This window comes from Dermacentor albipictus, chromosome 3, assembly GCF_038994185.2.
Source record: "Dermacentor albipictus isolate Rhodes 1998 colony chromosome 3, USDA_Dalb.pri_finalv2, whole genome shotgun sequence".
NCBI classification, from domain to species: domain Eukaryota; kingdom Metazoa; phylum Arthropoda; class Arachnida; order Ixodida; family Ixodidae; genus Dermacentor; species Dermacentor albipictus.
The window spans coordinates 40,043,964-40,067,866 of NC_091823.1; the positions used below are offsets into that span (position 1 = coordinate 40,043,964).

Sequence of the window (23,903 nt, forward strand, 5' to 3'; positions counted from 1 at the left end):
CCTTGGCTGCCGCATTTCGATGAGTGCGAAATACGTCGGTGTTCGCCTTACTAATAATTTTGCATGTAAGTTGCTTGATAATAGCTAAAAAAGGCGCGTCAACCACAGTTTACTTTTAGACTACATTGGCGCTAATACGTCCGTATTAGCGCCAATGAAATCCTTGTGTGCCTTATAATGAGATTGGGGTTTTCCCCCGTGAAACCGCAGAATTTACTTTTATTATTCGGCATTATAAGTGGGCAACACCACGGCTATATGCAGTTTCTCGCTCTGACTCTTCAATTCCTTACACGTGACATACATGCCTCGCTGAGCTCAAGTGGAACGGTTCGTGGCAAATACATTTGCAAAGCGGTGTTGGCGGTTGTCATACGCATAGCACATCCTTAGCCAGTCTGCTGCTTCCTATCTGACTTCCTTCCTACAAGCAGCACCTGCTTATCGCACATTCTATGTTTTTGGAGCAATGTTGCTTTTCTTTTGTTTTTTTCGACAGCAAGCCACGTAGTAGCGCTTCATAGCCTATGCATTAGGCATCCCACAGTCGAGCTAGAACGGCGCGTACTTGGATTGCATCGATAAACAGAGGTGTCCTTGTTTTTATTCAATGCTTGCTTGTCATATCCCGTCGGGTGACATTTGCGGACTTCGGGCGACGTGATCCATTGCACACATATGTAGGGCGTCCCACGTAACACGAAAATGTTTTATGTTGCTCAATACCTGCTACATGAAAGCGTTTTTCCAAGCATGAAAGAAGCCCGCGAATACACGAAAAAATTGCCGCGCAACTGGCCGCTCGAGGCACTTTGCGTGCATTCGTGGGCTTCTGTCATGCTTGAAAAAAAATTACTTTTATGTAGCACGTATTGAGCAACAAAAAGCAGTTTCGCGAGTTTTTCATGTTGCTCTGCAATTTTCTCATTGGCACTCTTCATTTAATTATAATTTTTGAGAAGTTGATTGGATAGCTATAGGGCTAATTCTATATTTAGGCGGAATGCAAAAAAAATCATCTGAGTATCTCCAAGCGACGACAAATATTGTTACCTTGGTTCTATCCAGCTACGTGGCATTTGCATATATTTTAAAGTTTGGCTGAAATTACGTACGTCGGACACCCGGCGTACATTGTATGCGTGTTGGCAATGTTTGCGCGCTTAGATCAGCCTTCACCGCTCTCAACACTCAGCTGAAGGCAGAGCCACTTCGCCACGATTCCATTTAATAGTACTTATTTAATTAATATCACGTATAGCAGTCGCGAGATCCGCTTGTCATTTATGACGGATGTTATAAATACTTCATTCAAACAAAAGCTCCGGGTCACTGCCCTGAGCTTTTTTGATTTGACACTGCGTATGCTTGTGTGTCGGACGTTTTCGACAGTTTTCACTCTCCGAAGTTTCGTAGCCGTGTGCACATCATACGCGACCCACTGCACTACTGGGAGACTACTATGGTCATGCGTAAATCAGCTTGTTACGTTTTACAAAACACGGTACATGTAAGGTGAGGAAAACGACACACGTTAGGAGAAATATTTAATATCATGATTTTATTAATGATAAAAGTTCATTAATTTCGTGGTCAGCCATCATACAGGCTGCTTCCCTACATTCCCATCTTCGTTTCTCTCTCTCTTCATACATACCCAAGTATCGAAAGAAACGCAAATGCCCACAACGCTAATACCTTACTTCTAACGAAATTACACTACTAATTACAACATTTAAGGTCATACGTATATTCTCCCCCTGCCTGCCACGATGGCTTAGCGGCTATGGTATTGCGCCGCTGAGCACGAGGTCGCGGGATCAAATCCCGGCCCCGGTGGCCGCATTTCGATGGGGCGAAATGCAAAAAAACGACCTTGTCCCTTGCACTGAGGCACGTTCAAGATCCCCTGGGGGCCAAAATATATTCCTGAGCCCTCCTCCTCTTCCCCCCCCCCCCAACCCTACGGCACGCTTCACAATCAAATCGTGGTTTTCGCACGTAAAGGCCCAGAATTCAATTTAAGTTTCAGCCCAGTATGTTAGCAGTGGTTGAGTGCAATGATTGTGCACTTTTATGTTCAGTGACAGTGGTAAGCTGGCAGTCGGGATTTCGTAACGCCTGCCGTATGCACTCCAACCGATAACAAGTTAAGGACTGCGCAAGGAGCGACGGAACAAAAAAATGTTAGGTGTAGCGTTAAGACGCAGAAAGAGAGTGATGTGGATGAGAGAGCAAAAGAGAGATAGCCGATATTCTAGTTGACATTAGGAGAAAAAAAATAGCGCTGGGCAGGCCATGTAATGCGTAGGGCAGATAACCGGTAGACAATTATAGTTACAGAACGGGTACCAAGGAAAGGCAAGTGCATTCGAGGACGACAGAGAATTAGGTGGGGTGATGAAATGGGGAAATTTGACAAATATGAAAAGACCCAGGTGACGAAAGCTGCTGCTTCGCTTTACTTCCGCCAGGGGACCCCTCCGTCTAGGAGCCCTATACGGTGCGCCTGACTACAAAGAAAACCCATACGGGTTCACTAGAAAGCCCATTCTTTGTAACTTCTGGTATTGCCGGGTAGATGGCATTTTGTTTTTCGTTCAACCTGAAACCTCGTGCTCAGAAGCATGAACACTATAGCCGCTCAACGGCTGCAGTGGTTATCTGGGATAACGTGAATCAGACATACACGGCGCAAAACGAACAAATGTACATGTTAACCATGACGCTTGTCCGCCAAACCTGGGCCGATATCGCCGCGTTGACTTGCGCAAGAAGCTGGCAGCATGGAGAGAGACAAAAGCAAGAAGGAACTCGCAGGTAACCCCGGAAGAGGAGGAGAAACAGGGCCACGCGAACGAGGCTATTCAATCCGCTGGGAGTCCTGCATGATCGATCCAAGCTCAGTGGAATCGGTACGGAATATCAGCGTGGCTTATGGCCGCAGCAGTTGCTAGCATAGTTGCTATTGGCAAACGGAAATGCTAATGCCATCTGGTAGGGGAGTCACGGTATAGTCAGGTCCCTTATACAGTGTGAACCTATAGCTGAGCGCTGGGCTTTGCGGCGACATCCTACACTGTTTGTGTTGACGCTCCGGTGTCCCAAAAACAGTAAAAAATTGGCAGCCCGAGCGGCGGACACTCGCACTTGCGTTATCTGGCGATAACGTGACCGGAAGCACGGATGATGTTGGAGAGTGTCGGCGGTCCGGTGTTGACATAGTGGCGGCGCGCCTTGGAAGCCCATTGAGATCTCTATCAAACTCGCTACCGGCGTTTAGCGACGGCCCTCTTGTTCTGTGGCTTCCTCTGAGCGCTTTTACATCGTCCCGATAAGGAAGTCCCGCGCGACGGCAGGAGAACCCGACCACATTGTCGCTTGGGTAGACGAGGTGACCCGGCGCTATACCGTTTGCCGAGGTGGCGCACGTCTATAGCGGATACGAACGAGTTGCGTTCGCGTTCTTGTCGAGAGACATCGTATACGATGCGCGGGCGATTAAGTCTTTCGTGCGTTCCGGATCCTCCGCAAACGCGATACCTGCAGGACACCGCGATGTGCTGTTAAGTGAAACGTGGTTCGGGATAACGTTGCTGAGCACTGCTTGCGTGCCTCCGAACGCAGAGTCGAGATATCGTGACAGATATCTTGGAACAAAAGTCTTTGAAACACGCATTCTGGAGATCAAGCCGTGCGGCATCTTCCAATCCTCCTCTTGTGTAAAAGTAGGTTTTCCGGACCTCTGCAGTAACTGGTATGACGTAGCAGGCGTGCCGAATTGTTCGCGCCCACCGCGATTGTCCAATGACTGTGGCGGTGCGCTGCTGAGGTCAGTCAAGGTCGTGAGTTCGATCCCGGTCGCGGCGGCCGAATTTCGATTGGGCCTAAATGCAAAAACGCTCGTGTGTACCTACATTTAGGTGCAGGTTAAAAATCCCAAGGTGGTCGAAATTAATTCGGACTTCTCCACTACGATGTGTGTTACCAGCAGCGTACAAAGGCATAACAAACGCAACACTCCCATATAAAAATAGTATCCGTGTGATTAGGAAGGCCTGAAGGTCAAAATCACAACACGAATGGGGCCATTGTGCAGACAACAGGCTACATTTCACTAAACCCGTACTTGGTGAGTGGAATTCATGGAACCACCAGGAGCGGTTCTTTGGAGTAGTTTTATGTCGACTAACACGCTTCACGCGCGATTATTTACTTACGAAAGAAGACGCACCAACACGCGAGAAATGCCAAGAACCACTAACAGTTATGCACATATTACTGATATGTGCACATATTGAAGTACGCAGACGAAACCTTTTTCACAACTTATATCAGCTACACATACCTTTACACCATGCTTTAATTTTAGGAGATGATCCGATAGTTCCACTGTCTAACGTGGGTAAATCTTTAGATGGCACCGGCTTATTACATAAAATGTAGATTAACACAGCCTTTTTCTTCCTAAATTGGATTTTAATACTCCTCGTATTTGGTGCAGCATAACCTTAGCCGCTTTTGCACCACTAAACCACATTTAACTATCTATCTTGTAATCAGATCATGGTCTTGGCACGTAAAACCCTTCAATTCCATTTTTTTTATTTGTTCGCATGCGCTATACAAAAGCAGACGCGTGATTGCTAGACTGAACAGCCAGAGCGCTGTCTGACTGAATATGTGTACAGAGAAGTCAGCGTTCGTCCGTCTGCAAATTCACAATACACAGTCGATCCTTCATTCACTCCAATGCGCACTACTTGTTTATCAATGAATACCACTTGCATGTTTACTGCTGCTGCAGTATTTTTTTTTTTTAGATTTGGTGCTCGTATTCTAACAGTTGCGAAAACGATTGGTGATAGAGAGGATCGTTCTAATACAAAGCGCCTCAGGTGGGAGGCTGTTCCATCTGACATTTCTGAAATGCGCATCATCAAAGAGACAAGCCCTTTGGGATGCTCGCTTCTCGAGTTAAAAAAGGCCATGCATCAAACCCGCACCACCGAACACCGGTTGTTGCTTCTCGAATGTTTCAAGACTTTTTTCACACTGGAGCGGTTAAGCTATCCAAGTAGGTATGAATCAAATAGCCTTAGCTGTTCGATTCGTATTCGGTTCGAGAATCCGCTATTAGAAATTGCCGAATATTTGTTTTCGTTCGATTACGAGAGCAGATGACTGCAGTAATTGGTCTCAGGGTAGAAAGACCTATACAAATGAAGTCTGTTCCGAATGATCATTGCTGTAAGGGAGCCATAGTTGTTTCGCCGAGGTAACAGTTCCTGAGCGAACGCGCTGGGCGGACAGCAAACAAGTCCTCAATAATTGGCTCTCATTCAATAAAATGCCTCACTTTTACACAGTAAACGAATCTGTTCTCTCGACATATGCAAAGCACTTGATTATTTCGGCAGTCTCATTATGTTTACATCCCATCAAAACAGTGTGCGGTGCCTCGTATCGCATTCCCTACAAAGAACACAGCACTTTGCTTGCATCTGTTGATGTGATGTTTCCTTGTTTCATTATTGCTATTGTCAAAGTGCGCCAGACAACGTCAAGCAGCTGTTTTTATTACCCCAGCACCTCAGTTAATTGGGCATCCGGTCGTGAACTATGTTACATGCAGGTATCAAAATATGTAAAGAAGCTTTATTTTACCAGGCTGCATACAAACATCATATATATCACCTTGTTTGGAAATGAACAAAAAACATTCGGTATTCAATTGAAAATTCGAAGGCCGTGTTTCTGGATTATTTATGTTTCATTCTATTCGAAAATTTGACTGTTCGAACTCCTCTAATTTTGAGAAAGTTGATGTCACATTGATCTTTTCCTGGTTTACACGAAAGAGGAAAGAATGAGAGGTCAATCTCTTCCACAATATCCTAGAGCACTGCGCCCGCCAGCAGAGTCAGCTGGCGGTCAGCCTTGTGTTTCCGTTATTTCAGCAACTAGACCTCTTCTGATACTGTAGAAGCTATACATTATTTCTGGTGCCCTTTAGACGCTTAAAATAAGAGTAAGAAATGCTAGTCCTTGAAAAGGCTGCGAGATCAACCAGACGAGCGTCTCGTTTGCTACCCTACACAGGGTTTAGTAAAGTTGTCTGCAGAGAGAGGCATTGGACGTCGGGCGATCAGCCATTACAGTACAGTAACAGTAAGCGTTCGTTAACGCAACTCCTAACAATGAGCGGTACAGCAGCGTTGTTCGGCAGCGGCAGTAGCTTGGTCGGCACTTTTAGCCGTATACCGAGGGGACCAAGTTCTGCGGCCGTCAATTGGCGATCCTCGGTGAACGGCAGAGAGCTAGTGTGCTGACATTTACGATGGTGCATAGCTTTTGTTTTTACAACATCAGCACATAGCTATAGGCTGTCTGCACGCACTCGGTGATTGCAAAATCGCCGACTCTTACTTAATCTTGTGCCAAGGGGGTAGATAACCAGAAAGCGAGGGAGAAGATAAAGTACATCACGCGTGTTTTCAGAGATAACAAAGGAACAAACGCCGTGAAAGAACTTCCATCTTACAGGTTCGCTTCGAGCATCGGTTTTTGATGTCATTGGTACGGTGGAGTCATTCAGTTTATGTAGCATCTTCTAGCGCTCTGGCGAAATCGCACGCGTAGGGATGTGTCCCCCGGTGACAATGCGTAATCTCACTCCATGCCACTCCGCGTAGTAGAGCACATCGAGCGCAGAGATAAGACTTCACGACGTCCCATCAGTTCGACCACGTGTAAAAGCTGGCATTTCTCCCAGTTTTTCCAACAAAGGAGCCGGCAGATAAGGTGGGATAATGAGATCACTGAGAATGTATTAGCTGCGGTGATGGCTACCGTTCAGCATACTAAACATAAACTTTTATTCATCATTCGTGCAAGACAACAACGAGGTCGACCATATATCATTTACTAGGGGATTGCCATGCATTCCACAGTAGCCGCCAGAAGTACGCAGGGGCAATACCGGTATGGTATGGTATGAATAACTTTATTTAGGTCCTAAGGGATCAGTCTTGGACTGATGCGGGCCGCTCCCACGTCGGTACAGAGAGGCCGAGCCGTTGGACGGATCACTCCGCAAGTAGAGACCCGGGAACGTGTCAAGACCCGCTAAAAATTCACACAAAAGAGACAGGAGTAATACGTATCACGAGAAGCCAACAAGCAAAGACACCAAGGACAACATAGCGGAAATTACTTGTACTTACTACTTGAAATAAAGAAATGCTAAATTAATGGCAATGAAAGTGGATGAAAAAACAACTTGCCGCAGGTGGGGAACGATCCCATGTCTTCGCATTACGCGTGCGATGCTCTAACCAGTTGAGCTACCGCGCCGCCGTTTCCCCATCTACTTTCTCAGGTATTTGTGTGTTACGACTAGAACTAACCTTGGGAGTGTTAGCCAGTGCCACCACTCAAGAACCTTGGTGGCGAATGTTGAAAATCTTTTCTGCCGCAGGCGCCACGAGTTCGGGATCTTCCTGGGTGAAGTCGACTTGTCAATAAACCCGCACATGCTACCTGAAGGCATTAATGATGCCAAGTTCAACACCCTCGTTATGTAAGAACGAGAAGAAAGCGGGTTAACCGAAGGGCCCAATTTTTATTAATCATATCATGAGAAGCCAACAAACAAAGACACCAAGGACAACATAGGGGAAATTACTTGTTCTTACTAACTGCATTGAAAAAAATGATAAATTAATGGCAATGAAAGTGGATGAAAAAATAACTTGCCGCAGGTGGGGACCCATCCCACGTCTTCACATTACGCGTGCGATGCTCTAACAAATTGAGCTACAGCTGAGCCGCTTCCCCATCTACTTTCTTGGCTAAATAAAATTAATTAAATTATGGGGTTTAACGTGCCAAAACCACTTTCTGATTATGAGGCACGCCGTAGTGGAGGACTCCGAAAATTTCGACCACCTGGGGTTCTTTAACGTGTACCTAAATCTAAGTACACGGGTGTTTTCGCATTTTGCCCCCATCGAAATGCGGCCGCCGCGGCCGGGATTCGATCCCGCGACCTCGTGCTCAGCATCTTGGGTAATTATGTGTTACTACTACAACTAACCTAAACACGTATGATTTGATGACGAATGGTTGGTTCCCGCGCCCCTCCCCCTCCCCTAGCTTCTTTCTGACTTCTTCCTTCCTTCCTTTATCCTTTATTTATTTATTTATGTAATCATTTATTTATTTATTTATTTATTTATTTATTTATTTATACTACTGTCATGCACTTCCCCATTTATGCTGATGAGCTGTCCTAAAATAAACGACCGTTTCATTCATACATGCAGGCACCGTCTTTTCACATTACGGACAGCGAGTACCCTTCATGTTGAAACACTATGGCATTTTCGGATTTAGTACAAAAAAGAAAGAAAAAGAAAAAAGAAAGAGTAGTGCGCGTGGTTGGTGTTCTACACGACGCCCTTTACTGTGCGTCTATCGCCTGGACAAGCGCTTTCTTTTGTTTTCTGACACCAATTTCTGCTATTTTATGAAAATTGATGATCGCTAGTAATTAGTGGATGCCAGTGCATTTTCGAGGTTCTCATCACAGTTTGATTTTACGTGATACCTGCTCACGTTCCATAGCTTCGAGGGAAAGGACTCGAGGGGTAAATGACAGGCTTCATTCATTGAGGGAAATTAACTGGCTGCTTTCTGCCAGGAATTAGTGATTAAACGTAAATAAAGCAAAGACAGTGTGAAAAGTTTTCATGCCACACCGAGGAGGACAAGATGCGTCGCGGCATCCCATATCATGGCTTCTGTGCCAGATCTGGTGCTTCATAGCTCGGGAGAATGAATTATATACTAGCTGCCACCCCCCCCCCCCCGCATTTCTGGCTCTTTGTAGCGACGAAGGCCTTTTTTTTCTATTTTTTTAGGCCTCGATAGGCCCTACAGCGCGCAGTCGGTTTGCAACGTTTGATAAAGGCAGTCTATCAAATGTGCAGAGCTATAACAGGACGTCAGCCCCCGAATCAACTCAACTGGAAGAGTCCCGCACAAGTCACTCGGCTTCGAATCGCGCCAGTAGCATTTCGTGTTTTCTATCGAATTCGTCCTAGTTAATTTGCGACGAACCGAAAAAAGCAGCCGCGATTCGCGTCCAAGGTTAGTTAGGTTATGTGCGATGTTAGCGCGAATGGTATACCTTGCGTTACAGTTCCCAAACTTAACCTACTACACGTCTTGCCTCTATTATTTCTCGCTGACGAAGCTGCTAGCAGAGCACACGAAGGAGCAACCCTTGTTTCTATACCTTTATCGCGGACTGACGCAGCCTAACACTTAGGCAAACTAGCGCACCGTATGACATTGGAGAAGTGGCACACACCTGAATTCACTCAACATCGATTGCGTTCCCTAGATCCATATATGCAACTGCGGCTGTTACCAGGTCTTCCGCGTAATGAGAAAACAGTGCTGTGCCGCTTACGCTTGGGCGTCGCATTGACCTATGCATATACATTCTTTATTGGAATGGCTGATAGCGCCGAGTGCAATGCCTGCGGTGTCGAGGAAACCATAGAACATCTACTGTGCTACTGCCCATCTTTTGAAAATGAAAGCCATGACCTCTGCACAGCTCTCAATCAGCTAGAGAGAAAGCCGTTCACCTTGAACAAGATCTTGGGACCATGGCCTCGGATATCGCAGCTACAAGAGGCCACAAAAGCGCTGCTGCGCTATTTGAAAGCTACCGGATTGAGTCAGCGTCTGTGATCCAGACTCATTGACCGAATGATACGCCAGCAGACCTTCTCTTTTTCTTTTAATCTTTCCGTCCCCTTTCCCCACTGTAGGGTAGCCAACCGGGCTCAGTCCTGGTTAACCTCTCTACCTTTCATTTATCATTTGCTCTCTCTATTACAACGGGACCTACTAACCTTGACCAAGCCATGTCCCTTCGGCCGAAACGTTGGCTCTAAACTCAGGCTTCCTCTGATTCGGCCACCTATGGCCCCCTCGTCTCTATCTTCCTTGCGAACTATTTGTCCAATTGCAACGTATTACGAAGTGCCTTATGCGTAATATTTATGCGTCATATACCCCTTAATAGGCGGTCTGACACTATACAGGTGAACTCTACCTTCACTTTGCCACCACCTTGGCCCTAGTGCGGCGTTCGAAACAATGTAGCATAATACAACGTACCGCGCGGCGTTATGCAATGCAGGTTCCGGCAGAGAAGAAGCTGAACCACGTCAGAAACGACTGAACGATGGCGCGTCATGCGCGCCTTGCCCCGCTTGTTTATCGCAGCCGCTTGGCGCCTCATGGAAATGTTTGGAACGTTTAACGCCTCGAAGAAGGAGGGCCCCGCTGAACGCTGCCTGAATGGCGCGCGCGCATCGCGACCCTCCGGTCAGCCGAGTAAAGTGCTCTTTAACCTTCGCGTGTGTGGGGGCCTCCGCTGGTCGCGACGCGAGGCCAAGCGGTTCATTGGGGAATCTTCGCAAGTCGGCGACGACTGCGGTTGGCTTCGACGGCGGCCCTGCCGAAATGACGTCGGCAAATAAAAGGGTTTAGCGTTGCGTTGCGACATCTCGGTGGGCCGTTGCAGTGGCGCGTGCGCGCTTAGAGAGGGCCTTTCTTTGTTGTTTCGCTTTGCTTTCCGGACGAAAGAATGAAGAGAAGTGAGTGCAGGAAGAAAGGAAGAAGGAAAAGAAAACTCTTTGGCAAGCGCTTTCTTTTTTTTTTCACTCGCCGTCCGGGGACACATCGAAGGCGCCTTTCTGGTTCCGAGCTAATAGGGACCCCTCGCCCTCCTCGTCACTGATCGCGTCCCGTCGCGTGAGCGAGGTGGCCATGCAGCCACCGTGGGGCGGACAGACACTGTGTCCGTCGTGGTCACGTTCGGAAGCGGCTTTGTCGAACTCCAAGCTGGCGCCCGTGTCGACCACTCGTCGCCCTCCTATGTCCGCCGGTGCGCATGGAGCTCGTGTTCGCCTCGAAGGAGCCGGCGCTCGTCATTCAACACCACGACGTCTTCAACAAGGTACGCGGAGAAGCTGTCACTTCTCGCCGAGGTGATGATCGAAGACGCGATTCGGCGATAGGATGGACATTTTTTCGATGCTTTTGCAATTGAGCAATGGAAGAATACGCAGCAGTGAGACGATGAAACAGGAGGAAAGCGGACGCAGGCAATGGCTCCTTTCATCAGAAATGAGAACCCTAAATTAGATCTTAGGGGGGGCGGGAGGCTTACCAATGAGGCGACATTTAATTTACGCTTATTGCTTCGAGTTTCTCTCGGGACTACATGCACGCACAACGCCACACTAACATCGTCCTTCGTTTTTGGCCAGCTCGGAGGCAGCATGAACTGTAGCTATATTCTTTCTTCCGGTTCAGTTGAAGGCTCCACCGATAGCCTGCGCCATCTTTCATCGGCGTAGTCGAACTACTCTGACACTCCCGCGCTCTGTGTGTATGCCTGTGCCTGTGCCTGTGTTTTTTTTTTTTCGATGTCTTTCTGCGTGGGCTTTCAGTCGTATATTTCTGTATACCTTTATCCTTTCCCGGTGCAGGGTAGGAAGCTGGATGTTTGTCTTGCGCTTACCTCTCATAACATTTCTCGCCCTCTTTCCCTCTCCGTGTTTCGGCGTCCCAGTGCTTTAATTAGTTGCCCAGTGATGCAGTAAGGCGAAAAGCCGGGCGCCTATATTTTTATTAGGCTGTGAGACTCAAATGCGTGGTGATCTATTCCATGTGACTTAATGACATGCGCACACGCAGATGGTGTCTTCCCTCTTTTTTTTTTTCGTGCTTTCTTATGAACTTCAGTTGTTGGACAGCGCTCGGTCCTGTGTCCTTACCTCTTCGTGTTGCCTTCATTTTGCGCTCTGATTTAAAGAATGCATAATAATGCATATTGTTTCCCGAGAGCGCGAACACTGTGGTTTTGATTGCGTTTTGACGCGCGCCCAGCCGCAGGGCTCTCAGTTGCTTCGGCCCGTTCTGCTGCCGAGCGCAAGGTCGTGGGTTCGGTTAACCGACCGCTACAACTGCGTTCTGACGCGGAGGCGGAATGGAGCAGCAAACAAGCAAATACACAAAGGAACAAAAGCGCTCATGTGTTGTGGTTATGGTGCAACGTTAATATGTTACTCCAGTTGGTTGAAAAAACCCGTAGCATCTCGCGCTGTGGTGGCTCTCATATGATTAATCCGTGAGTGGCTTTCGGAAGTTAAATCGCAATTATTTAGTTTCGTGCTGATGTGCAATTGGATTTGGAAGTCATCTTGAATGTCTGTTTCATTTCGCTCGGGAGCCATGACCGAAAGAGCGTTTAGTTTTGTTGTAGAAGTCGTCATAGCTCACGTACTGTCGGGAAATTGTCAACCCTGAAGCCCCCGTTTTTTTTTTTCTACGGCCTAGGTCATATCTGAACAGCTCCTTTGGAACGCGAAGTCTCATGAAGTGCAATACAACCGCGTCCATAGTTCCATCTTATGCCATCCGTTCTTCTTCTCGGCCGCACCTTGTGGCTGGTCCAATCCTGCTGACAACTCAGGTGGGGCAGTGAAGCTAGGGATGAAGGGTGAAGAAAACTGTCTCGCGTTATTGTCAAATTAGAATCGGTAGAGTGCTCCTGCGTTACGCATATCGTGGTATCGGAGATGTATGCAGGGAAGGCGGTGCTAGTGACAACATGAGGCGTTAAAAATGTTCCTCTGCTGCACGACTCAGTGGAAAATAACTTTTGAGGGCCATGAGGTGTGATGAAAGATGTATGTGATCGTGTTGCTCTGGATATTTATGCGAGTGTTGGTTTGAGAATAACTGGAGTAAAGTTAGCTGACACCTTCGTATTAATTTCTTTTTCTCGCTGTTTTAAGCCCCTCCGCGGGGGCTCAGTGTCAGTGGCGTTACGCTGCTAAGCACGCGGTTCTGGGTTCGCTTCCCAGCCGCGGCAGCCTCATTTCAACAAGGGCGAGCTGAAAAACCGCTCGTGTGTTCAAGCTTAGGCACACGTTAACGAAAGCCAGTGGTTGCTTTGCAACGTTAAACAAAAATCAATCAATCAATCAATCAATCAATCAATCAATCAATCAATCAATCAATCAATCAATCAATCAATCAATCAATCAATCAATCTTTAAGAGCACCTTGGTTGAGCAAGTATTCAAAAACTTGCTACGAACGTGGCAGTTCCCCTTCCACATCCTCGGTATCCCGCTTTATGCGAGGCTTAAAACGCTTCATCGTGTTACTCATCCTGCGTGTATGGGGCATAATGCCTGTGTTATGTCTTCAAGTTCGCATTCGTCGGCTCGTGCGCCGGTACACTCTGAGAGAGATGATTGTGTCTTGAGAGAAAGGCATACGAAGGCGTGATTGAGGGTCTGCGCAGCGCTCCGGCATTGCGTGGCCGTAAACAGTTATTAAGAAAACCAGCTTCGCAGATCCTTTTCGTACATACGATATCAGTCTACTCGACAGAGATTCGGCGAACAGCATCGCGGGAACCTTCCTCCTTGTATGCGAGCGTAAATGGATAGCTTTCAACGAACACGTGCGCTATAGGGTTTGCAAGTGGTGTGATAATAATTTCATGCGTTTGTTATGGCGAGCTCGATGTCCCGTGCTCGTTTTTTTATTGCGGAGTAGGCATGTCGATTAAGGCACGCGGAGTGCACAAACGCTGGTATGTTCTGGTTAAAAGTGCACGCGAAACATGCTCGGTACTTTGAAGTTGTTCTGTTGTCGTGGGTGATGCCGCATATGTGGCTTCGTTCATTATGAATCGGCTGTGCTGTAGCATTTGGAGTTTGTTATAAAGAACAGCCAGTAACACACGATACTCGAAAATTTATTATTCATTATAAATTGGAATAATCTATCCATTTCTTGGCCAATCTCCCATAGTGAGTAGGAGCCACATATCTGATAGGAAACAACACAGGAAGAGAGTTCCGGGCCCATTGTCGAGTTAACGCAAGATACAAGGTCACCTGCCAAGTGGGTCATAACCCAGTTCAACTCTCCATTTCGACCCTTCGTTATAAACGGCGTGGCATTATAAGCACACGGATATTGCTGCTTCTTATTTGCGTGCATTTTTTCGACCATTCAAGCGGCTACTGGGGTGTAATACCGATACGCAGTGCATCCCTTTTTTGAGCTTGCAAACGTTGAGATAATTAATCTGAGCCAATTAAAACGCGTGACACTTACCTCGTTCCTGTTTCTTGTCCTGATTGTGGACTTAACTGCGACCTCAAATGAAGGCATTGCACGAGCAAAATACTGGGTAAGCGATCACCTATGTCCAGTTGGGGTGAACCAAAAGCGCTGAAAGGTGTGTTTTGGAGCTCGCCAAGGTATACAGCAGGGACCCACTATTCTGTTCTTACAAAAAGGTAAATGCGCTTGGGGTTAATCTACGGCAGCTTAATAATATAATTGCAATAATAAACTTATACAATGGTGCTAGCCATGCACCTCACATCTGGCGATTTTCTGCCTAAATATTTTTGGCTGGAAATATGACCCGTCATGTTGCCAAGCACACCGGCTCATGAACTTATTTCACGGTTCAGCGGACAAAAGCAGCCTTGGAATAAACTTCATCCGTGGTTTCTACGTTTCTATATAAAGGTTCGGTAACCACCGGACTAACGAGCAAGCGTCCTACACCAACAAGAAAATACCAGTGCTGTCGTTCTTGGCAGAAACAAAGTGCGCTGCTTCCTGGACGTCTTTTGCTGCGGACAGCGAATGGGTTCGTTGCCTTATGAAGACAAATGGGCGGACAGCCTTGACTCTTAATTGCAACTCTCGTGTAACAAGCATTCCGTCTAGGCTTCTAATTTAGTATTCTAATGCGCCTGTGCTTGACAGCGTCCGCAAATCGTCGAGTTAATGCAGGGCGCGCTCCGCCACGCTCCTTAACAAAATGGCGCGTATCACGAGGCTCTCCTCTATATAAGCGTAGCGATGCGTGACTGTTGACATCCTGTCACACAAGTCACTCATAACCGAGCAACACGTCTACGCGACAACTTCGTGAAGGGTACAGTATAGCGAATACGCTCGAGAGGAGAAAAAGGCAGTGAGAGGAACGCTTTCAAAAATTCATAAAAGGTGCACGTCATGATTAAGCGATAAACAATGCAGGAATTTTTAATGTCTTATTGTTTCAACTAAGTGCCTCAGAACGGCGGCATTCTGACGATAGGAGAGAAAAAAGATCTGTGCGGTTCTAGCTGAACATGTTTGGAATTTAGCTTTAACTAAAGGTTAATAAATAAGAACGAAGGATGAATGAGGAGATAAATGAGGCCGACCTGTCTGAGTTCGTCGTACTGAAATGTTTCGAGATAACTGCAAATTGGTTAAAATTTAAAGAATGTAGTTGTTAGACGAAATAGTAAACACACGAAGGCACTCCCGCATTGATTACGGCGAGGGCGCCGTGCGGACGCTTCGGCAGAAAGTAGGTTTGAGATGCGTTCAATACCTGCTTGCCATTTAATAATCAAAGCTTCAGCTACACAAAACGCATCTTGAGACGTATCGTCAGCGCCACGTAGGCGCGTCTGTTTCACACTGCGCGATCTCCACGCTGTAATCATGGCTGACGCGCGTCTCATGTAATTGCCGCTTTGAGTTCTAACCACCGTCGACCGCAATTAAGATGCGACTACAGCTTGGCCATCGCGGAACGTCACATATACGCGTCGACGGGGCGCCGCAAGTGTGCCTCGTTGCAGTCACCGGTCTACTCCCTAAAGGCGGTGAAAACAAAAGGGAGAGCATCACGCAATCCGTCACCTCCCTCCGCTTAACCTGTCGTCGAAACAACGGGGCTGTCGGGCTTCCTCACTTGGGACTTCCGCAAGGCCAACTCGCCACCTCCGCCTCGCCCGCAAATCGCGGAAGGCTCACATAGCGTGCGTGCGCGCGCGCGCGCAGCGATTGTAGTGCGCGCGACGGCCATTTGGAGGGAATCCCGCAGCGTGACATCAGCGCCCGCAGCGTATAGTATAACGCCGAACGTTCGTTGCGTTGTGGTGGGACGAACCCCCCTGCGGCGAGCGGCGTATACTTACTTGTTGGAGCGTGTATTTCGCATGGAGAGAACGCACGTGTACCACGAGAGAAGCACGCGCAGAAACATGCTCTCCCTCTTTCTCTCTCTCTCTCTCTTTCTCTGTCTATCTCTTTGGGATTTTCTTTCTCGCTATCTGTATTTTCTTTATAGTCTTCTGTTTTTCCTGTTCATGGGAACCCCTTTCCACGAGCAGTGTGCTTCTCGCGGGCGCACGCACTGGAATTCCGGCCGAGGAAGAAACCAGTCGCATCGGCCGCGTGTCGGTATCGGTCCTGCGCGGCGCGCTTTCGCCGTGTATACCCAGTTCGTCGCTCGTCTCAGCTTTTCTTTCTCGCCGCCCGTCCGCCGCTCGCTCTCTCAACGATGCCATGCAGAGCGCAGCATCTGCGGTGCACGACCACTGCTACCTGGGCGAAGCTCGCCACGCGCACGTCGGGTGATCGCCGAGGACCATCACTGTGACGTGACGATCACTGGGCCTCCTTCGCCGCAAAGGGCCCCCTTTGTGTGGTCAGCTCGGCGACCAGACCTGCCTTGCACCGCCCACCGAACATTTATTTCCTTGCGATGCCTGTGATGATGACGGCGATGAAGCCGTCAGCGTGGCCGTTCTGCCCGGAACCGCGTCGTTAGTGACCAACTGTGGATTCGTCGTTGACCGGCGATGGCAGTTGTCGCGGCGAGCAGGTGGGACTACTTCCTGAAGGACGCTTCACGAACGGTGGTCAGTCGAGCACATTCATATTGTTTGTTTGTGTGTTTGTGTCCTGACTGCTATCGTTTCGCTTCTCCACGGCGCTGTTCGAAGCAGGAAGTCCGGATTCGCGCTTAACAAGACTATTGTGCGCGCTTGGCGCGCTGCGCGGCTTTGTACTTTAAGCGCGGCGGGTGAGAATTACGCGTGCTTGCGATACTCTCAGGAAGGTCGCTGAAATTCGCACCAGCAAAAGCCAGAATCCACCTTTGGCTTCATCATAACTACCCCCAGTGATGTTGGCGCGGCCTCTCTGAAGAGAGAGAGAGAGAGAAAAGCAAAGGAAAGACAGGGAGGTTAACCAGAGATTGTCTCCGGTTGGCTACCCTGTACTGGGGGAGGCGCAAGGGGATGCGATAGGTGTGTGAGAGAGAGAGGGATTAAAAAATTAAGAAAGATAGCACTGAAAAAGAAAACGAGCTAACTAAGCGAACTCATTTAAATGTAACCTTGGTTGTAATTAAAGATTCACTTTGTAGAGTACATCCAAGTGTACGTTTCGAACAATGGCTGAACTTGTTAAACATATCAAGGTAAAAACAAAAATATGTTTGAATAGAGGTGGCCACCACTGATGACGACGGATCCTTGCGCTAAGCAATGTTTGTAAGGTCTGTTGGCTTCGTATGCCGGTTTCACAGTTGAATTACGTTTTTAAATGAATGGATCGGCAAGTTCAGGCCGCTCTAAAGTATTAACGTAAAAAATCGTACATGAAGCCGAGATATACGCTGACCTGCGTTTTTATTCGCACAGCCTTAAAACAAGATTGTTTGTGCGTCACTCAGTTATCGCTACAAGACTGCATTAGTTTATCTGTAACGTTCAACAAGCCACTTGTCATCGTTTCTTTCACTGAGTTGTCCGAAAACAGATTAAAAGAAAAACGAACACCGTCGTATCTCCAGCACTTCATCGTAGAACCAAGCCGGTTCTCTGCCACACGAGCCGGTTTTGTCGCCTATCACCAACTGAATGTGATGACGGACTAGCCGAACAATGATGCTAAATTTTGTGTTGACCGATGCGGACCAAGAAAATCCAATCCAATTTGAGTGAAGGCAAGGCAGCGGTAAACTCTAAACCCTATTTTATAGCATAGAAAAAAAAAGGCATTCCGCTCTGTGAAAGTGGATTACAAACGGAGCTGTATATATGGTGATAAATATGTTGATTGAAAATAAAAGGCACACCACAATGAATTTCGTTTTTTCACGATTTTTCTGTTGGTTTATTAAATTGCGCACTCGATGCTTTTTCTTTATTTTTGACCTTCTTTTGTTTGATTTCCTTCGGTTTAATGTTTGGTCACGAAGGTGACTATCGCTGTGATATACGTCCAGTGGCTCTGTGGAGAAACTGGAAATGTTCTTGGCCAACATGAGGTCTATGCGCGACCGATGGCACATCGTGAGCACACTGATGTTTGTGTAACGTTGAATGCCGAACCTTTTCAAGAGAAATGCCACGGACCACTTCCCGTCTGACCGAGACACGTCTATTTGAAATCACCTACAATTACGATGGAAGTGAAATCGGTAGGGGTGATCCAACCAAAACTGCACATATGCTTCGCGCTTGCGGCACTATCTTCATCCGTATTACGTATTTTATTACGTATTATATTACGTATTATTACATTCCCTCTTCTGTTCACAACGCTGTTCTTGGCAGGTGCGCTGTTCTTACGCAGTCCTCTCCGCACGCGGCCTGCCCATTGTACGGGTGGAAGGGAACTGAGATAAAGTTACGCGGTTTGCCTACAGAGCCCGTGACGTGAAGTCGCAATCCACACTGAACAGCGTGTGTTCCGGTTTTACTTTTTTATTACGATATTTTTTATCGCAATACGTTTAGACAGTTCTCGCGATTAAAGGGAGCTGAGGTATGCCCGGCGATGCGCTTTTGCTTTAGCCCTTTTAGCTCTGGCGTGGCCGCCATCTCTTTTGCCTCCGCACACGAACCGCCAGAACCTATCGTATAACAGCTCCGCTGTAAAACGCACCTTATTCTCCATACTCTATGGGCAATTCGTACGCAAGAGCTGCTCGTAAGGAGATACTTCGGTCATTCGAAATAGTCGACAACATATATTAGTGGACAGCCAATGTCACGAAGATTGTGCGAACAAAATGATAAGCGAATTTATGCCCCTAAGCCGGCGATAAGCGATCGTATATCGTTCGTGAAGAAACACATCGCAATTTGGATGTGAGGTTTTTCGGCAAGTTGAATGTGAATTTTTCGGCAATGTGAACTTTCTAGTTCTAATAAGGCGCGTTGAGTATTAACGTTACATCCGTATATTTAAGCAAACAAGGAATTCCCAAAAAAGGCAGGAGCACACACCCGACAATTTGATGATTGTGTGTTAACAGCGGGCTTTTTGAGGAGGTGCTTCTTGACACAAAATTCTGTTGATGTCAGCGCTTTGTTTGCCTCCCATGCTGACGTTGATCAAATTACGCTTGTCATTTGCTCTGCCAGCCTTCGCCAATGTGTTCACTATAACGACTCGCCAGAGCATGTTCTTACCAACTGCTGTAGCGCGTCAACTGCTTTTTTTCACTACGGTGCTGATTACCATATCGTAAACCGAAGAGGAGCGAATCAGAAAAACCCGAGTCAAGTGACTAGACAATTTTACGAGAGGCTCTATAGACGGATCAAGCCTCAATTCGCTTATATTAAGGCTAACTGGTTGGCCACGTATTGTCTGTTCTCAAACAAGAAAGCCTTGAGCCGTAAGTCCGACCGACTCGCTACAAGAACAAATGACAGACGTATGGCAGGTTGCCACGGGCAGTTTTCACGCGTATTTTTTCTGCAGTAACCTTGATGTGGCAGAGTTGATCGTGTACTTGCGTCACTGCTGCTGGGGAAATCAGTTCGCATTACAGGCATGCGTTATCTCCCTCGCTTCGACTAGGGGGAAATCCGCTTCCTATGTACGAGCATGTCTAACTTACCCCGTGTGATTGAATCATTCAATGTTCGCTAACAACAGACCCAACTCCCGAAGCTTTCCGTTTGTAAGGGCTCTTTGCTATTGGCTGGCCACCTTCGCTAATGGTGTGCTGTACAACGTCATGATTGGCTAGCAGCTGCTCTTACGAACAGTTTATAGCGTTACTTGTGAACTTCTGTGAATGTGGGCCAAGGTACGTTTCAAACGCCGCGTTCGTTCTTTGTAGAAGGTCACTTGTGTCTAACTAGAAACTGCTTCTAGAAGCTGAGATAGCTTACACAAAATATATAAGCAGTACAGTTTACTGCGGCAATATATAGTTATGCTCAAAGGACACAGTAAACCTAGATGTTTACTGTGTCCTTCCGTTCTTTTCATTACGCTGACCGTCGTCGTCAAGTGTCGTGTCGTCGCTGTCAGGTAAACTCCTCACATTCATCTTCAGCCTTGCCATAAGGCGCAGAAAACCAAAGATTTTTCCGCGACGAGCCACTGTTACTGGAACAAAAACTCGTGTCTCTCCGGTAATGGAAGCTGGACGCGCTGACCACCGCACTGTTGGGCAGCTTTAGCGCTTGGTAATCTGTGCGGGATAAACTGTGCGAGTGCCACGCTGACTCTGAGAAGCGCGATTGATGCGCGCGCGTGCATTTCGGAGGCCACGACACGTAATACAGTAGCGGATGAAGACCACGTTGTGCGCATCGCAAATGTGTTCTTGAAATCGATGGTGGCGCCCGCTTCGAGAGCTTGCTGCCGTCGCAGTGCTGATTAATCGTTGAAGTCTGCCTGGGATTTCTTTTCTTATTTATATTTTGCATCCATAAACTTTATTTTAAACCACTATATATGCAAATGGTCCCTTTAGATTCGTCTTGTTGTGTATTCCTTCTTGCTTAAATTATCGTTTGACCATTCTCGTCAATTAAGTAGTTGTGCATTCTGTCCTCCTCTTTCCCAAGACACATTCTTGGACATATCGTCGTCGTTATATTGTCATCGTAATTCTAGCTTCGTCATCCGATTGGCGTCATGGTGCCATCGTGACGTCACGGTCGTCGTCATCCCATTGTCATCGTGCTGTCATCGCCACACCGTCGTTGTCATATCTTCGTCGCCATTCCTTCGTTGTCATGAGTGGGGTTCGCTAGGCGTTTTCCGCTGAAGATGTGTCCAGCTCGGTCTCGCGCTTCTACACTTGCGAATAGTCGTTAAACAAGAACAGCGTTATTCGCAAACACCAAATGAAAGCATCGCTTAAACCGATTCCCAGGGTGCGTGGGATCTGCAAACATATTTCTTTTTTTTCTTTTTTTTTCTACATCCTCTTCTTGCTTTTTCCCTTGCGGGCGACCTCGGTTGCTTGATACTGATTATGTGGCGTCGTTTTTCACACAAATGGCTGCTACGTGAGCAAAATTTCTGAGGTTTCCGTGAGCGCTGCCACATACTATCCGCGTTAAGTAGGCTTCCCTGACACGCTGTGGGAGTCCGACTCCGCCGTTCAATTTACGGCGTAAAAACAAATTGTAAATGTCCGCTAAGAAAGCAGTATCCAATGTATAACAGCTCGCACCAGTACATAGTGTTTTTGTTATGTAAGCCTCAAGAAATTAGTGCAGAGCAATAAAACGCTGAACCAATTATGCCGGCGAGTGTAATCTTTGTACATAAAACGAATTGAAAGGTGAAGTCTTCTAACAAACCTTTTCGAGACAGGTCACTGGAGAAAACACGAAGCCAGGTGGAATAGGCTTTAGTAGATTTACGTATTGAACTAACGTTGGGCATATCTCGAGTGATCCATTCATTTATGTGAGGATTTTCTTGTTCACCGCCGCCTTGTTATTGCATCTGTCATATGCAATTCTACGCGTAAAGGAGCAACCGGCTCCGCTTCTAGCCGCCAACATCGCCTAAAAATCCTGTATTAAAAATAACGATCGTAGGCCGCAGAACACCGAGTCAACTTGTACGTGCGCTGCGTTTCTCCTATGTGAAGGCTATAGAGACGTCTCACGACAGCTCACCAGAGCCAAGACAATGCGGGCCAATGAATTTAATGGGGTGTCGCTTGGCTGCTTACGAAACCCGCATCGTGTTGCGTAAGCGCGGCTGAAAGAGGAGATCGTTAGTCTCTGCTATCGCGAAGCATAAGGGTCAAACCTGTCGCGCCCTTAACGGCGTCGGAATGAATTCTATTTTGCGGTAGGCTGAATTGTCTTCAGGGTTACACGAAACTGAACTGCGCGCTTCGGCGGAGTCCTTGAATTCCCATTCCGTGACTGCCAGCAAGGTCGCCCGTTTTGTTGTCACCAATTGGGCTCTCCAGTAAGCCGTAGCGGACGCGTGATTACAGACCGGTTCATAGCGCTCACTATGGCATTTGCGCGCGCCTGTAAGTCACACGAGTTTTCACGGATTGTTGGGCAAGACGTATTTTTGTTTCTGTCTTTTTTCTCTCCTGTTTGTTAAAAATGTGCTTGGCGTGTCTAACTTTGTGTTCGTAGAAAGTGAATCGCGCGAACAAACTAAAGTTCATGACCACGCTGACTCATCGACTTTTCGTACTAGCGCAACTTGTTAATGTTAAAATGGATAAAAGAGAAGGGACCCATCTTAACAGCCTTGTTTGTCGCCTTCATAAGTTGTCAAAAAAATTAGAAGATTAGAATAAATAAGAACATCTTAGTTACATGTTTCTAATCGAAAAAAAATTTCGTGCCCAAAATAGAGGCCCCGTGTTTGCACTATGCCCGATTCTGGCCAATCGTCAAAAACAGTAGCCATGCAGGAGCCAACAGGAATGACGACGGCGCGTCGACAATAGCGTGATGACGACAACACTTTCAGTATGACCCACGTATTCGGCAAGAGCTAGTCGGCAAGAGAGCAGCGGGAAATTTTGAAGGATACGCAAGAAAAACTATGGTTTAAAAGGAAACCTAAATGTGAACTAGACGAGAACAAAACACAAACAGGAGAAGCAACTCATACACAGCCGCATTAAGTAAATGAAGGCCGCGTACACCACATGTGCAATAAAACACTGTTCTTCATTTTGTTTTATTTTTTTTGACGACCGCTCTCCCAACGGTAATGTGTCCAAGGTCACGACGGGCTGACAGGTGTTGCGAAGAACAGTTGTAGCGCAAGAATGTTTTCTTTGTGAATACGGGCCCTGTTTCTTCCAGGCATACTCGTAAACCCGCAGAGACAGTCACGACCTTAGTGGTTGCTATGTTCGGACGGCCGGTGACGGAACCACGGGCGGTTGCACACGCTGGACACCAAGGCTGAAAGAGTTTCCCAGCGGCTGGTATTGTAATGGGCACTTGCGCATCGTCTCCTACAGACTCGCTCAGCGCTCTTAGGACAATGTAGTTGTCGTGACTTGCTAAGCGGGCTGGGCGTGAATGGTTCCGGTATTTTCTTTTATAGAGATGGCACGTTGTTCGTCATGCCCTCCGCGTATCAGGCGTGGTTGCCAGCTGCACGTACACGCAGACCGCGGAGTAATAAGTGGGTGGAGGTGATCATGCCGATTATGACGACTCTCGTGCGCATTTCCCTTTGCTCTTTCTGACAGATTTCTTTCATATCTTATTTTTCTACGCATCGGCTACTCGACTGGCAACAGGTTAACCTCGCTTCAGTTCATCTATTATTTTACTTCCATCTCTCTGACGTCCATTCGTTTAGCTTATATATTAGCTTATATATAGAGAGTAGCAGTAAATGTATAATCTGTGAATGGCAGTGCAGCAATCGACATTTCGATGTTGTCCATGCCCGTGGATTTATATCGAGAGCAATACTTGTTGCTATGTGTCGCGGTTGCAGAAAAGCAATGAAAGTCTTTTGTGTGCAAAGAGAAGGATAGTAGTATTTTATTAAATGACGCGAACCTGAGAATGTAAGCCACTGATAAGCCGGCTATGCGACGCACATTAAGAGTAAACCTAATTGACAGGAGGGAACAGTTGGCCAATAATTGAACACCAACTTCTTGTTGCGGATTCTTAGGCAAGAGGTAATCTGAAACTTAATCTCCTTCTTATTGCGTGGCTGCTTGC

The 23,903-nt window shown here is 47.1% G+C and overlaps 1 protein-coding gene across 6 annotated transcripts in view; it reads left to right on the top strand.

Moving 5' to 3' along the window:
• The window catches only part of LOC135902578 (sodium-dependent dopamine transporter-like), a 131,059-nt gene that overhangs the window by 48,359 nt on the left and 58,797 nt on the right, over positions 1–23,903 (top strand). The window contains exon 1 of one of the 6 annotated variants that reach the window (XM_065432754.2): positions 10,902–11,041. The exons of 4 other annotated variants lie outside the window; for them this stretch is intronic. In XM_065432754.2, the coding sequence (XP_065288826.2) occupies positions 10,976–11,041 (66 nt within the window). In that variant the 5' untranslated portion in view covers positions 10,902–10,975. Of the gene's footprint in view, positions 1–10,901; positions 11,042–16,299; positions 16,830–23,903 lie in introns of those variants that run through there. One more of the 6 variants, XM_065432755.2, reaches the window with a different exon arrangement.